At 48.6% G+C, this 14723-nt stretch overlaps 1 protein-coding gene across 2 annotated transcripts; it reads left to right on the top strand.

Annotated features, from left to right (window-relative positions):
- The first annotated feature begins 5243 nt into the window (after positions 1–5243).
- Positions 5244–14723, top strand: RAC2 (Rac family small GTPase 2). 2 transcript variants are annotated; one of them, XM_005150376.2, is made up of 7 exons: positions 5244–5456; positions 8302–8373; positions 9959–10076; positions 11464–11526; positions 12191–12350; positions 13570–13704; positions 14476–14723. In XM_005150376.2, the coding sequence occupies exons 1-6, from the start codon at positions 5422–5424 to the stop codon at positions 13698–13700; spliced, it is 579 nt and encodes a 192-aa protein (XP_005150433.1). In that variant the 5' UTR covers positions 5244–5421; the 3' UTR covers positions 13701–13704; positions 14476–14723. The 2 variants fall into 2 exon arrangements, with proteins under 2 accessions (XP_005150433.1, XP_030905810.1); XM_031049950.1 differs by having other exon boundaries at positions 13570–13700.

Consider the following 14723-nt stretch of genomic DNA (forward strand, 5'->3'; position numbering starts at 1 on the left):
ACATGCCAGCTGTGTTCCCACAACTATCCACAGAGAGACAAAGTGCAGATCTGTAGAGATTCAATAGTCCCTTCAGGAGGTGTAGGCTGCTATTCAGGCTGGGCTGAGGGATGTTAGGAGAGAGTGTAGCACATCTTACACAGTATTGTGGGGTTTACAAATTGTACACACAGTATTTGGATACAAGATAAAACAATACTAAAGCAAAGACAACAGCAGGATTTTTCATATAAGAACTGGAATAAAGTAATCCTTATCCAGTAAGGAGCAACACTGAGGCAGAGCAGTAGCTCAGGACACAAACATGCAGGCAGTAAGTAAAGCTACTGGTGCAAAGTACCTGGAATAGTCTATTCTCAACTGTTTTTACTAATCCAAGGAAAAAGAGTGTGTTTTAAAGATAGGAAGTCAGTGATTACAAAAGGCCACAGGGAAAAAACCCCACAACTCACATAAAGATTACAGGAAGGTCACACAGAGTCTGATGAACTTCCATGAAAAGCCAGAAGGATTTGTTTTGTTGGACTCAGAAGTGTAGCAAGGCTGAAGCTTTGTGCCTTTGAGAAAAAATGGTAAAAGACATGCAAAAGATTTTTCTTCGGCAATTCAGGAAATACTGATCCTGTAAAACAGAGTGGCCAATCTAAGTGACTAAAATCTACGGGTGTAGATTTCCTTAGTACTCTGAACAGCTCTTTTCACTTCCCTGAAGCAGCCTTCCTAGAAGATACCATAGCTTGACAGTATTCGATCTGGTTTTACAAAAACATAGTTTATCTAACATCTGATTACATGTGAAGAGTGTCAGCAGACAGGGGAGTCAAGTCGAACCATTGATACTCAAGTTATAATTAACATGGGTAATCTCTAGCCCCTGTTACCTCCCTTCTGCAACAGGCAGGTGAAAAATGCTGTTGAACCATCTGAGCACCTCTTGGGAAAGCATGCACAGACAGATATTGATCTGTATTTATCACCATTAAGTAACAGATTGGTATCAGTGAGGTGGCAGTTGTCACTGGCTGAGAACAAAATGACTGTAAGAATGGAAACCCATATCAAGGATCACTGCGGACTTGCAGAAGTACAGAGAACCAGATAAGACCAAGCCATAAAAACCCAGTATGATTTAGAGTCTGCAAACAACTTTTCAGCTGAGGGAAGAGCAAGAATGAATCAGCCATCACAAAGAACTAGAACATGATGCCCAAAGGTCTCTGCCATGGTCTTCTGCTTACCTAGGTACACAGTGGAGAAGAGGTGGAAGAGGTGAACATATTTCAGTGTTCCAGATAGGAGGATGGCAACGGTCCTGCTGTTTTGCTCCAAACTGACAACAGTCACATTCTGAAGACAGAGAGGCCTCCATGACACAGTGTGTCAGGAATGGACCACACGTCCCTTATTGTAGTAGGGCTGGTCTCCAGAAAAGTCCATGGGCAGGGCAGGTCCAAGACTCAGTAAACACTATCTGCAAACTGAGTTGCTTATGAGCCATGTTATAAATGCAGGTAGTTTGTGTCCAGTGAGGCTGTATTGGAAACTATATTTTTTTCCTAAGCTTTTGCTTGTCAGGGTAAATTTAGGCTAGAGCAACCCTTGGTATGGCCATGTTAGATACAGACCCTGTAGGAAGCAATTCCACAACCACTCTAACAGAGAGTGCGGAACATCATGGCCTGAGGTGAATCATCCCACTTCAGTTATGATTTGAGCTTTGAGTTCAGGGCAGGCTTTTCAAAGAAGCATGGCAGCCAGTGAGAAACCACAGCAGCAAGGGGAGAGGAGGGCAACAGGGAGGGGTGGGAGCTTTGAAGAAGAGAAGCAGCAAAGCAAGAACTAAAAGCAAGGGGCAGATGGTGCAAAGCTGTGTGAATGGGGAAGTGGGATAATGCAAAAGGGGAATACAGCAAGTGGGGACAGTTTGCAGCCCAGCCAGGCTGAAGCAGATAACTCTCTTCCTTGCTGGAGGCTCAGCACACATAGAAAAGGTCTCACAGCCCCTCAGGATTTCCTGAGTGATAGCTCACATAAAATAAATCCTATCAGGGCTGAGGGTAATGAGAATACCTGCTGTGGCCATGCCCTGCATGCGCAAATAAATGAGACTCGTGTTCTCCCTAGGAAAAGATTCCTGCCGCTACTGTTTGTGCTGAAGGACAAGCTTCCTGCTCAGCTCCTGCTTTACTGTGAAGTGCAACCATCACTTCTGAAAGAGCCTTCTTGCCCTTTTCCCATCCTCACTGAGGAAGCAGAACACCACAGAAAGAGAGGGAGAGATGGGGCAGTCCTTGCTGCTTTGAAATCTGGGAATGGTATCATGCATTTCTTCCCTTGCCCACCATCCCACATGAGTGCCATGCAAACCCAGACCACTCAGATCTGGTGCCCAGGGCACCAGAAATCTCTCAGAGCAGAACTGTCTCACTGAGCAATTCTTCCCCATTAGCATCTTCCTCAAACTCAGTAAAGGGAACAAGAAACCCCATATGGTTTACTGCCTGCCCTCAGCCCTGCTGCACATGCAGAAGGAAACTCATGTCAAGAGCACCTCTTGGTGGTGTGGGAGGACATTAAAGCAGAAACAGACCTGTATGTGCTGAGTTTGGGGTTATGGGCCTATTTCCTGTAGTTGCTTTCTCTTTCCTGCAGCCTGTATGACTGAGATGTTTCACTGTAGCAGGTGCCTATTCTCAGAGTTATTACAATGTGTGTCATCTGAATATAATATCCCAATTTTAATAATTTAAAAGTGATGGAAAGAAACACCCTAAAAGCCTTTATGTACATCGCTATCTTCCCTCTTACAGAGGCACTGGTGGAGGAGGGATGTTTATAGAGTCACCCCAGGAGTGGGATTGGAGATACACTTTCTTTCCAGGACTTATGTAGGTTGTTGTTGGCTATATAGAGCTACAGTGCCTTTGACACAGGGGTCATCCAGACATGGGGTCTCACCAACACTCAACACCACTTTTAGCTTGTCTTCTTCCCCAGCTCCTTCCACGCTGCCAGTCACACAAGCCCATATGCCAGACTACAAGGACAAAAGTGCACACTGGATTCAGTAGGTCAGTGGTCCTTGTTCATCCCTGCCAACAAGGTCCTACTGTGCTACTGGCCAGTTTTCCATCCGTTCTCCCTTAGCCTGAATCCTGTTCCAAGCCCCAGTATCCTCACATGACTGTGGCTCTGTCACAGGTAAAACTCATTCTTCAGATCTCCCCAGCTCTTTTCTGCTCAGACATCATTCCCACCCCAGATGTTCATTCCCTGTTATTCCCACCCTACTTCTACCCAGGTCCAAAAGGGTTATTGGAAATCTTCAGAGAAAAGATCTGCTGAAGACAGAGATGTTCCTTTGGAGCAAGATATACTTGCCTTCTCATCTTAGTCCTATCTCCTGGCATGCTGTATTCTGCATCTGCCTGCCCTTTCCAGCTCCTCCCTTTAACAGTCTTTGTCACTTTCACTTCTGTCCTCCTCTGACCTGTATTCCTATGGCTTGTTCCTGCTCTCGCTTGAAGAGGAGGCAGTGGGTTTCCTTCCCCCCCCTTCCCTACCACCCACAGAGGGAACACCTGGTTACAGCTGGTCACTTTGTGCTTCTGAAATTGCCTCAAGACTTGGAAATGTTCCACAGTTGAAGGTTTCTGGGCTGCAGCCAGTGCCAAGTGATGGATTGGAGAGCAGAGCTCTCCTCCTGAGCAACAACAACCTCCCACTGCTACAGCAGCTTAAAGGTCACTAACCTTTGGAGAAACACTTTCCCTCAGAGTTCCTTCCTTCAGGAACATCCCAGTTGGAATCCCACTGTTCTTGGTCTAACTGGCCTCCTGACAAAGCCTGGAAATTGTAGTTAATCCTGTGTCACCACATCCCTTCTTCTTTAGAAGGCATCTCCTGCCCATCCACTCATCAGTTCAGGCTGGAGCACACAAATGTGCCCATATATGCACTTTTTCAGGCTTAGCATTGCATGGGAGGAGAAGGAAGAAGAGGCAGATCCTCATTTCAAGAAGGGAATGGAAGGAGTAGAGTCTCCTGCAATCTTTCTGTTCCTTGTCTCTTCCTTCTTAGGGTATTGCTTGCTTCTTTTTCTTGCTGCCTAGCTCTACAGTTCTTCTGGTTTTGAAGGACAATGAAGAAAGGCTGAGAGAGTTGGGATTGTTGAGCCTGAGAAGACAAGGATCTGGGAAGACCTTACTGTGGCATTTCAATACATAATGGGGGCTTATAAGAAAGATTAGGACAGACTTTTTAGCAAGACCTGTAATGACAGGACAAGGGGTTATGTCTTTAAACTAAAAGAGGAGAGATTTAAGTTAGATATAAGGAAGAAATTTTTTATTAAGAGGGTGCTGAGGCCCTGACACAGGGTGCCCAGAGAAACTGTGGCTGCCCCATCCCTGGCAGTGTTCAAGGCCAGGTTGGACAGGGCTTGGAGCAACCTGGTCTGGTGAAAGGTGTCCCTGCCCATGGCAGGGGGTTGGAACTGGGTGAGCGTTAAGGTCCCTTACAACCTGAACTGTTCTGGGATTCAACAACAAGATGGAAGAGGTCTGGCAGCAGCTCCCACTGGTTGCGTTTGTACAGAAGTAGGGGAAAGGGTGAGTATGAGATGCTGGTTTGCAGGGCTTCTCTCATGCACCAGTCTTGGCTGTCATAGTACTGGAAACATGCATTAAAACAGTTCGTTGCATCCCTTGGAGCACTTGCTCCACTTCATGGTGAACACAGAGGTTCACACAGTACTTCTTCGTATTAGCAATCTGAGCAGGACCTTATTGCCACCAGAGAGAAAGGATAGGGATGGCATGGGCATGGGATGCCTAGAGGCTGCTATAACTTCCTGATTCAGCCTTCACACAAAACACCGTTTCTTATGTTTTGCCATTGACACACATGGGCACTGGGAAGACATGAAAAATCATTGTCCTTCATCACCCCATTACTTCAAGTTCAGATTCTCTTCCCTGCCTACACCTCCTCCAAAGTTTGGATGATAAAGGAGGAAAGAGGAAATCCACCCTTCCACTTTCTCACCTGCTTCTAACCTTTGTCCAGCTCCCCTGTAAAAGCAGTTTGGTGCCCCCAGCCATGTGGGATGGGGTGGGAATGGGTGAGACACAGGCGGAGAAGAAAGATATTGCAGTAGTCATCATCCCAACCATGCAGTCATGCATGCCCCGCCTTCAGCTAACGGCCTCGGCCGCAGGGTTGCTGCTGTGGTGGGAAGGGAGGAGGAACCGGAGGGTGGCTGTCAAATACAGTTCCCTCTTCCACTTCCTCCCTCCCTCCAACCTGCCGCTCACTGCAGCACAAGGGCCAAGACTCAGATCTGCCCATCTCTCCCTGCTGTTTGCCTTGGCCTGACTTCCCTTTGCTCCAGGTGCTGACCTCTGCCACCGCTCCAGAGACATGCAAGCCATCAAGTGTGTGGTGGTGGGAGATGGGTAGGTACCCAAAGGTTTGCTGTGGATGCTGGGAGGGAGAGCAGGTCACAAGGGGCAATAAAGAGGGCATCTGCTTGCTGAACCTTCCCCAGCTTTGCTTCTGACCTCCTGCAGACTGCGTTCCCTCCATCTCGCTCTTCCTTCCCCAGAGCAAGGGACCTTTCTCTGGGAATGAAGTAGAAGAGGATATTTTGAAGGGCATCTGTCAAAGGGGCACGGAAAGTGGGTCAGGTCTGTCCCAGCACAGGAGGTGATGGTGTTGCTGCCAGGTTCAACCTGTACGCAGGAGTCAGATTTAAAACCCGACAAGTGCAAGTGCTCTCCTGCAGGTGAATGGCTCCTTGAAAGCCATCTGCTCACTGGGACTGACTGGGAGAGGGCACAGCACTATGATCCTGAATCTCTGTGTTCAGCACAGTATCACTGCATCGGAGTGTGGGGGAGAGAGTTTGGCAAGGGTTTTCTGTGGGCACAAGGAGAACAAGCTCTTTACATTGAGTATGTATATCACTTCAGGAGTGAGAGGCAGCACAGCTTTGCCTTTACAGTGTGATGGTGTCACTGCCTATATCCCGTGATCCCTAGAAACGGCCTGATCTAAGCCCTTAGTAAGGGAAGCAGTCAGTACTGCTTAGGGCAGAAGGGACAGGACTTATTCTTGCCCTGTCAGATAAGTAGATGTGGGGGAGGAGAATCCACGTTGGGCATGGAGTAGGTTAATTCCTTTCTCAGCAAGGAGCTGACCAGGCTCCTATCTGGGGCAGCTATCAGGTAGCAGATGAAAACACATTTGCAGCAACCCAGCTCCCCACAGTCACTTCCTCCTTCAAAACTCGCCTGGGGAAGAAGATATCTGCAACATAGGAGTACATGTTAGACATATTCTCCGGGGCTGGAGCCAGGGGATGGGGAGAAGGGACAAGGAAGGAGAGAGCCCCCAGTAAAAACCATTACCTTTAAGAAAAGTCCTCTGAGGGCTTCAGGCTAGAGCTGGGTGTTTCTCTGTTGCTCTGTTAACCCTGCAGTTTCCCCCTGCACATTACACTTGAGGCTGCTATGCCTCAAGGCAGCATTCCCCTCCTATCATGGCTAACCCCACAACACATCCTGCTTTCAACTGCTCTGACCAAAACTCTTAAATGTCTACTGTCCTGTCGTTTTGCTTCTCTGTGCACTACACCTCCCCTCTCACCATCTTGCAATGCAGCAGTCCGGTTATCCCCCCACAGCTCTGAGCAATTGGTCCATCACCCTTCACACCCCTCCCGGCCACATCAGCCTTGACCCTCCCTTGCCTCAACCTTAGTGACCACAGGACTTTCTGCCATTACTCAGCTAAGCCCCTTGATGTTGCCCCATAGCTATTCTGGCCCTATATCCCCCATCACTGACATATTAGCACTGAGCTCAGCCCCAGTAACCTCACCTCTTCTCTCATAGCTTGGTAGTAACCTTCACCTCTTCACTGACCCTTTGCGTTCCTCTCTGTTCAATTGCACTGGTTCAGAACCATCCCCCTGTGCATGACTGACTCACCCACAGTCCTGTAGATCTCCTGAGCCATTACTTGTGGAACTTCAGGAAGCCTCTGTGGCCCTCCCTCAATACCTCTGCAATAAAAGAGAAGTAAGGGAGCTGGGAAAGAGAAGGGAGAGGAGGATCTAAGAAAGGGAGGTGGCAGCAGGAAGAAATAAGTGTAAGAGCATGCTGAAGAGCTTTATTTCCCCCTCAGCTTCCCCACAGAGCAGTGGCCAAGGCAGACAGCTTGTGAATAAGGGCAAAGAAACTGTACCTGCCAAGGGCACAAAAAAAGGCAGCGATGCAGTTCTGTAACAGGGGACTTCACAGGTACAGCTGAGATGGTTGGAGCATCCCCAGCAGTGGGACTCCAGCCTCTCCTCAAGGAAAGACATCCTTCCCATCCTGTGGCTGTGCACACAGGCTGAGGAGGCAGGTTGTTCCCACCACCTCCATTTTACATATACTGCAACTGAAACCTGACCAGACTTTCCCAGGCCACGCAGACCTGAGGAGCAGCAGCACAGCATGAGAAGGATTCTCCTACCCACTCCCATCCTGGGTGCTTTATCTTCCTCAGTTTACCTGTTTTCTACATTACAGGCTTCAGCTTGACCACAACACATTCTTGATAGCTTTACTGCCTCCTTTCCCACCTCCCTCACACCAGTGCTCTCATCCCATCTGGTCCATACTGCTACCCTGGCTCATCGGCACCCTGCTGCAGCATGGGTGCGGGGAGGCTAAGGAGAGAGGAAACAGAAACACCACCAGCAGCCTCCACCAGCTGCAGGGAGAGGCACCTTGATGGCAGCTTGCAGCTCTCTGCAGTGATGCTGCAGCTCTCTGCACAGGCAAAACTGGAATGTGTTGTGGCTAAGGCAAGAAGAGGTGCCATCGGTCCATGGCCACAGTGCCTGCAGAAGCAGGCAGGGGTGCCTGTGCTCAGAGGCATGTCATGGCACTCCAGCACTGAACCAATATACCTACCCTGGCTGTGAGTGTGCTGCACTGTGCATGCACTGGGAAATGGGCTCTCACCTCCATCTCAGAGTCGATGTGTTTTAGCTGAGTGATCTCTGTACCAAACTGTACAAACAAGCCTTTGTGCTCAAAGACAACATTTCTGGGTGACATCCTGTCTTTCTGTCTGCGAGTTGCCTAACCTATGGCTGTGTGCTGTCTGTTCCTGTGAATGCATTTCTGCTTCCAGGGGCTTCCTGACAGGGCTAGCTTAGAAGTGTGAAAGGATTGCCCCATCCCCATCTCACCCTAACAAGTCTGCCTGCACTACACAACTTCCTGCTGGTTTTCCTTTCTCTTCCAGAGCTGTAGGCAAAACCTGTCTCCTCATCAGCTACACCACCAATGCCTTCCCAGGAGAATACATCCCCACTGTGTGAGTAAAGGAATAAACTGGTTCTGGGGTGGATGGGAGGAGGCATAGAAAGCAGGATTCAAAGGGGTACAAAACCGCATTGTTGTTCACCCTGAAGGCAGGGTTACAATGTCCGTGCCAGCAGAGGAAGGGCTGCCAAACTAGCAAAGGTGCCTTCCAATCTGTCACCTTTCACCAGAAGCACAAGTGGACTTATAACCCCTAGTATAAATGGGATATTTGGGAGAAATAAGCCCACCCAAGGGTCTGTCTGCCTGCTAAGTTTATACATGGTTTACACACAGATGGGGTCCTGCTAGGCAAAACAACCAGGCACAAAATTGGCCTAGACCCAAGAAAAGACAGTTGGATAGATAGAAGTCCTCACTTCCTTCCTTATCATTGGAGCAGGCACTGCTAACGCTGACGGTAAGAGTGCAGGATTCAGCTCAGTGCCAGAAGAGAAGCACTATGCAATCTAGCAGATGTATGCATGAGGCTGGGACAGACATGCAGACTCTTAGCATAAGAAACAAGCTTAAGGTTGCTTTAGCAATTTGAGTGGTCAGATGCATTTGTCCTTCCAAAATGCATGGGATTATGTTTGGGGATGCACACCTTACATACTCATATCACACCATGGGGATGTGGAGTATGCTATATGCTTCCTGAGGTGGGAAAAGGAGCTAAGCACAGTATGTCAGACTGCCAGCTCGGGTTCAGATTTCTTGGGAAGGAAAGATGCAAGGAAACCTTAGTGTCACTATTTTCTCCAGGCCAATTTGCAGTGGCATTACAAAACATAGCTGTGGCAGCAAGAACCCTTCTTTTCTCAGAAACTGATCTGTGGAAGGACACCATCCCTTCAAGCACGTAGCCATGAAGTGGCTATGCATTTTGTGTGTCACACCCCATTTCTCCTCCTGTCTGAGGCTTGTGCCTGGAGACACAAAAGGGAGGCCGTTCTGTGGTCCTGGACTGCATAGCTTACCTCACAATGGTGGTTTATGCTGTGAGCACATTCACAATGTCTTTGTGTTGGAGCAAAAGGGAGGAACACCTCTATTGTTTTAATATATATATATATTTATTTCTATGAAGTCTTTGCTCCCAGGCATGCAATCCTGATAGCTGTTCTCAAATATTTCACACTGAATTGTCAAAGAGTAAGGGGACACACGTTGGCATATTGGCCTCAGGTTCAGTAGAAGTGTTGAGGAGTGCAGGGCTCTGAGGCTGCTACAGATGCATGGGTTCTTCTTCTTCACTTTTAAGAAGAAAGAAGGGGTTTAGAGTACAGAAGAAACACAGGGACTTGGTCAGAGCAGACACAGTTGTGGGAAGGATACTGGAGAAAACTGAAGGTTTTATGGATCTGCATGAAAGATGGCAAAGGCAGAGCTGCAGCCAGGCACCGGCCCAGGACAGATGGGGAGGAGGCTGATGCTGAGGCGGAAGTCCATAAGGTTCATAGCATCACCTAGGTGAGCTGAGAAGAGGAATCACCACCCTTTGCTCCCAGGTGCAACTAGTAAATCCCAGCTACACTAACGGAAGAGCTCCCTCTTCTCCTGTTTGAGCTCTGGCCTATGTCTCTGAATTCCAGGTTTGATAACTATTCCGCCAACGTGATGGTTGACAGCAAGCCTGTAAATCTGGGGCTATGGGATACTGCTGGACAAGAGGATTATGACAGGCTGAGGCCGCTCTCTTACCCGCAGACGGTAGGTAGCACTCTATGTCCCTCCTCCTTTGTTCCTCCATCAAATATGCCTTTGGCCCCAGTGCAAAAATCAACATTTGCCATAAAACAGTGACACGACCATTCCTGTCTCTCTCTGCCCGTTTTTGAGTACCTCTGTTGATATACAAATGCTTTGAAACCCTTGATGTAAAAGGCATCTAAGGGTATTTTGGAGAGTTCATCTACTGGTGCAACATAGCAAGAAAACCCCTGAGAATAAAAGAGCCAAACCCTCCTTTTGTGAAGTTAAATTGGCTCAGGGAATTCAGGAGCTGAAGCAGGAGCTTCTTACATTTCTGAGAACCCTACTATTCTGGCTTCTGCCTTTTAAGAGAGATCTGATGTGGAGACACATGCATTTGATCTGCTGACACATCAACTAAGCCCAAGCATCTTGCGGAACAAATGGATGCCTCCACAGATACACAGATTCACCAGTTTTTTACCACGTTAATAGAGTGATTTTGGGTTTAAAGAACACTTTCCCTGGGGGAAGCTGTTCCAAGCAGTCTCTTGGCAAGCTCAGAAAGATGCTGCTGCCTCAGGCATTGGTCTCAAGGTTACCATTGCAACCAAGAGGGCTAGGAATTGTAGGCACTATTTGTTTCAGTTAGGTTCAGCCACTTAAAAGCCAGACACCTGGTATAAGCTGTTTGTGTAGGCTCCTTCTACAGTCAGTGCAAGCATTTGTATTTCTCAATAAAGTGCTTGCATCCACCCTGGGACACATCCCAAGGATAAGTGCAGGAACTGTTTTCCAAGTGTTTTGCCTCTAATGGTTATAGAAGTATGGAAATGAATAGGCTGGGCCTGACACCCTTATTTTAGCTATGTTGGGTGAAATAAATAAAACCCACAAGAGCTGGTTTGGTTTGGGTTTTAATGCAAGTCAAATTTCTGCCATGCCCAGGAGAAGCACTTATGCGGATACCCAAAATTCCACCTCACTTGTGTCCTGCATGTGCACTTTTTGGGCTGACCATACCTCTGTCTCAACAGCAGGCAAAATTACTCTGTCCTGAAAGCTTTCTGGGGTTCTGTGAGAAATTAACAGGATGCTGTCAGGCCATTCCCCATGAGGATGAGTACACCTACCGCAAAAACCCCAACCTCATAGTTAAACATTTGGTTCTTCTGATAATGGTGGCTATGGTTACCATGAGTCAGGGGAACAAACGTCCTTCTCCCCTCTAGAGGCAATTAGCAACATTCAGGACTGTCTTACACTGAGAGACCGCTTTCCCTAGCATGCCTCTTTGCTGCAGAGGGAACATGCTGCCCACCCAGCTCTTCTCTGCCCTCTTTGCCCCCTCTGTCATGCAGTCCCATGCTCTCATCCTAACTGTGCCATGGTTGTATACTTACAGGATGTCTTCCTGATCTGCTTCTCTCTTGTCAGCCCAGCATCTTATGAAAACGTCCGTGCTAAGGTGAGGTGGAGTATCATGGTCCATCAGGGGCTGAGGAGGGTGAGATTGGTGGTGCTCTGTGGGTGAAGACTGACAGTGGGAGGTCTGGATTCAGAGAGGTACGGTAATATTTACATCAGTCAGAAGGAACTAAAACATCAACCTTCTTCAACATGTCTTCTCTGAACCATCTCAGAGAAGGTGGAAAGCCCTATTAACAGGCTAATATTCATCTTGCTGGGCTATTGAGCTGTGTGGAAAACCACTAGCTTATATTCCAATGGCACCTTTCAGTCAGGACAGCACAAACACACAGGACTAGTCCATAGGGAGTGAGAAGCAGGGACCCACAGCCTTTGGATGGGAAGTGATGGAAGAACAAGGACACTGAAGGAGAGAACAACATAGTATTTCCTTCCTATCATTTTCAGGCTGCTCCCTGGGTTTCAGGGAGTCGTGAAGTGTTGAGAGCAGCTTGTGCTTTTGCTTAACAGAATTTGATCCAGAAGGCCCAGCAACAAGGGCTGGCCTTGTCCAGGCTATAGTGCCCACCACTGGATGGAAGGGCTGTGAGGAAGGGCTGTGAGGAAGGACAGGGCATAAGCTATCTCGCTGCCTGTTTCCTTTGTGCATGCCCATATTGGTGACTTTTTCTCACATCTTTGCCCTTCTGCTCTCTTACTAGTGGTTCCCTGAGGTACGGCATCACTGTCCTAACACTCCCATAATTCTTGTGGGCACAAAGCTGGATCTTCGTGATGATAAGGACACCATTGAGAAGCTGAAGGAGAAGAAGCTATCTCCCATTACATATCCTCAGGGCCTTGCTCTGGCCAAGGAAATCGGTATGTACTTAGGACATCATTTGACTTCCTGAAAGGAGAGAGGCAGAATGTAAGAGCTTCCCCTCAACCTAATGAGACTTTCATAGAGGTATCTCCCAGTTGTATCTCTGAGGCACACAGGGAGACACATCAAGAATCATGGGACAAAATGCATGTCAGGAGACTCAGGAAGGAGATCTGCTCCTTGAGAAAGCCTCAACCCCTCAACCCTCTGTTTTCTGCCTCTCTCCGGCCCCACAAACACACAAATATATGCTTGTACATTCCCCCCCCCTTTTACTCTGTTATTTCTACCTCTGCCAATGTTTTTATGTGAAAGCCGCAGCTGCTGTGTGGGCAGAGGCCTCTCCTCCACATCCGGAAAGATGTGGAAGAGTGAGTTTTCTAACATCTCTCAGGAAGAGCTGCAACTGCAGCTTCCTGTCCCTGACTGACTACTGGGGCACATACATGCAGCCCCTGGTATGCAGGTCTCACCCCACCATTCATCTCAGGGGCATCAGCTCCTGCTTGTACTTTGGCACACGCACAAATGCTTATTACAGGTAACCTCTCTTCTCAAATACAGCACAGAGAGGAAAGAGAGAAGGTGGGAAACAGCTTGAGGGAGGAGTTCTCAACCAAGGAGTGCGTGTCTGACCAGGATAGCACAGCCAGCCTCACACAATGGCTCTGCTCTGGCAATGAGGATAGAGAACAGGCAAACCCTGGTCTTGTATGGCTGGCAAGCTTTGTCCTGAAGTGAGCTGCCTGAGTGAGAGAAACATGTCCTGACAATGCCTAATGGCTTTAATCGCCTGAGCTGTGTTTATTCAATTTGCTTTGCTTTCCAGCATGAGGTGTCTGAGATTTTGAAGGTACAGAGTCCCAAAAAGGGAAGTACCGTGTGATCTGAGATGACACAAGAGGTGCTTGAGGCCAGGCAGTCTGAATTACTCTTGAAGCCTAGGAGACTTGCAACCTCATCTCAAGATGAGACTCAGTGGTGTTCAGGTGGCATGTGCCTGAGGACACTGTGCAACGGGCACTGCGAGGAGGAGGGTGTTGTGCCTGTGAACTGATGTGAGCCAGAAGCGTGTTGGTGATGCATGTGCATCTCCGTCTGCTTGGTGTGATCTGTGGCATTCCTCTTGCATGTTTCTCTTGGGTATCATGGGTACCCCCACTGCCTATGTCAGTTCCTTCCTCCCTATCACAGCACTTGCTTTTCTCCTGACAGACTCTGTGAAATACCTTGAATGCTCAGCTTTGACACAGCGCGGCCTCAAGACAGTGTTTGATGAGGCCATCCGAGCAGTCCTCTGCCCGCAGCCCACTCGGACAAAGAAACATGCATGCAGCCTCCTCTGAGTGAGTAAGTCTGGAAGGGATCCCTTGGAATTACACTAGTGGCACTTTTCTGCTCCCAAACCTGGGTGGTCAGGGCCACTGGGCTCCTATGACCTGCTATGCCTGGTAGGATCAGTCATCCTCATAGAGAGAGAGGGGGAGAGAAGTCCTGCTTGGGGAAAGGACAGGACATGGCATGACAGAGTACACACATCACTAAACCACTTCCCCCTCCTTTCTGCTTGCCCATGGCCATGTTTTCCCCCATCTCCTGGTGCAGTGCAGCCCAGGATTTTCCACCTCTGCCCTCACAGGGAAGAACTGTCTGTCATCCTCTGCCACAAAGGGAGCTATATCCAGGGTGCCCAGGGGATGACCTGCTGTGAGAGGTGCGAAGCTGCAGGCTTTGCCTATAGGAAAAACAAAACAAAGCAAAAAACCTCTGCTGTTTCCTATTCATGGCAGTTACCCAGTGGCCTTTCCTCTTACCAGGCCCTGCTCACCTCAAGGGGTTTCTCGTGTTGCTGCTCGTCAGCAGGCAGCGGCTTTTCCCCCAGCACTCCTATACTCCTCATATTGCTCCCACCTGCCCTTCCTCTTCAACTCAAGGCAGCAAAGGGAGGACAGAAGCTTCAGGACAAGGGCCAAAGCTGGCCAAAGCCTGAGGGAAGAGAAGAGCAAGAGCTTTCTAGTTGGGACCTTGCCTTTCATTCTCTTACTGCCACTGTGGCAAAGGGAGGGAGAGCATGAAATAGACAAGCTGATGCTGCAAGGTCTGTCATGTTTTTGGCTGCAGATCCCATCCCCATCTTGATGCCAGGCTCTGCCCAGCACACAGCAAAGCAATGGTTCCAGCACCCCAGTACCATCAGTACCTTGTGGAGGTCACTGCGCTTTTTACTTCTGCTGGCTTGAAAGACTGTTGTGGGTCCGGCAGCACTGGTTTGCCCGTTTGCACAACTTCCCCACACTCAGCCCTTCCTCACCAACCCCCGAGCTTACAACATAGTGAGTAAGTCCCAATAAACACACTGTACATTCTTG

The sequence above is a fragment of the Melopsittacus undulatus genome, chromosome 5, assembly GCF_012275295.1.
Source record: "Melopsittacus undulatus isolate bMelUnd1 chromosome 5, bMelUnd1.mat.Z, whole genome shotgun sequence".
Taxonomy (NCBI): Eukaryota; Metazoa; Chordata; class Aves; order Psittaciformes; family Psittaculidae; genus Melopsittacus; species Melopsittacus undulatus.

What these genes read in the sequence shown, in the direction of transcription:
- RAC2 (XM_005150376.2), top strand. Translation starts at nt 5,422, where the DNA reads ATGCAAGCCATCAAGTGTGTGGTGGTGGGAGATGG. An exon ending in CGCTCTCTTACCCGCAGACG is followed by an intron (nt 10,077 to 11,463) that starts GTAGGTAGCACT and finishes GTATACTTACAG; the next exon opens with GATGTCTTCCTGATCTGCTT. An exon ending in TGCTCTGGCCAAGGAAATCG is followed by an intron (nt 12,351 to 13,569) that starts GTATGTACTTAG and finishes TTCTCCTGACAG; the next exon opens with ACTCTGTGAAATACCTTGAA.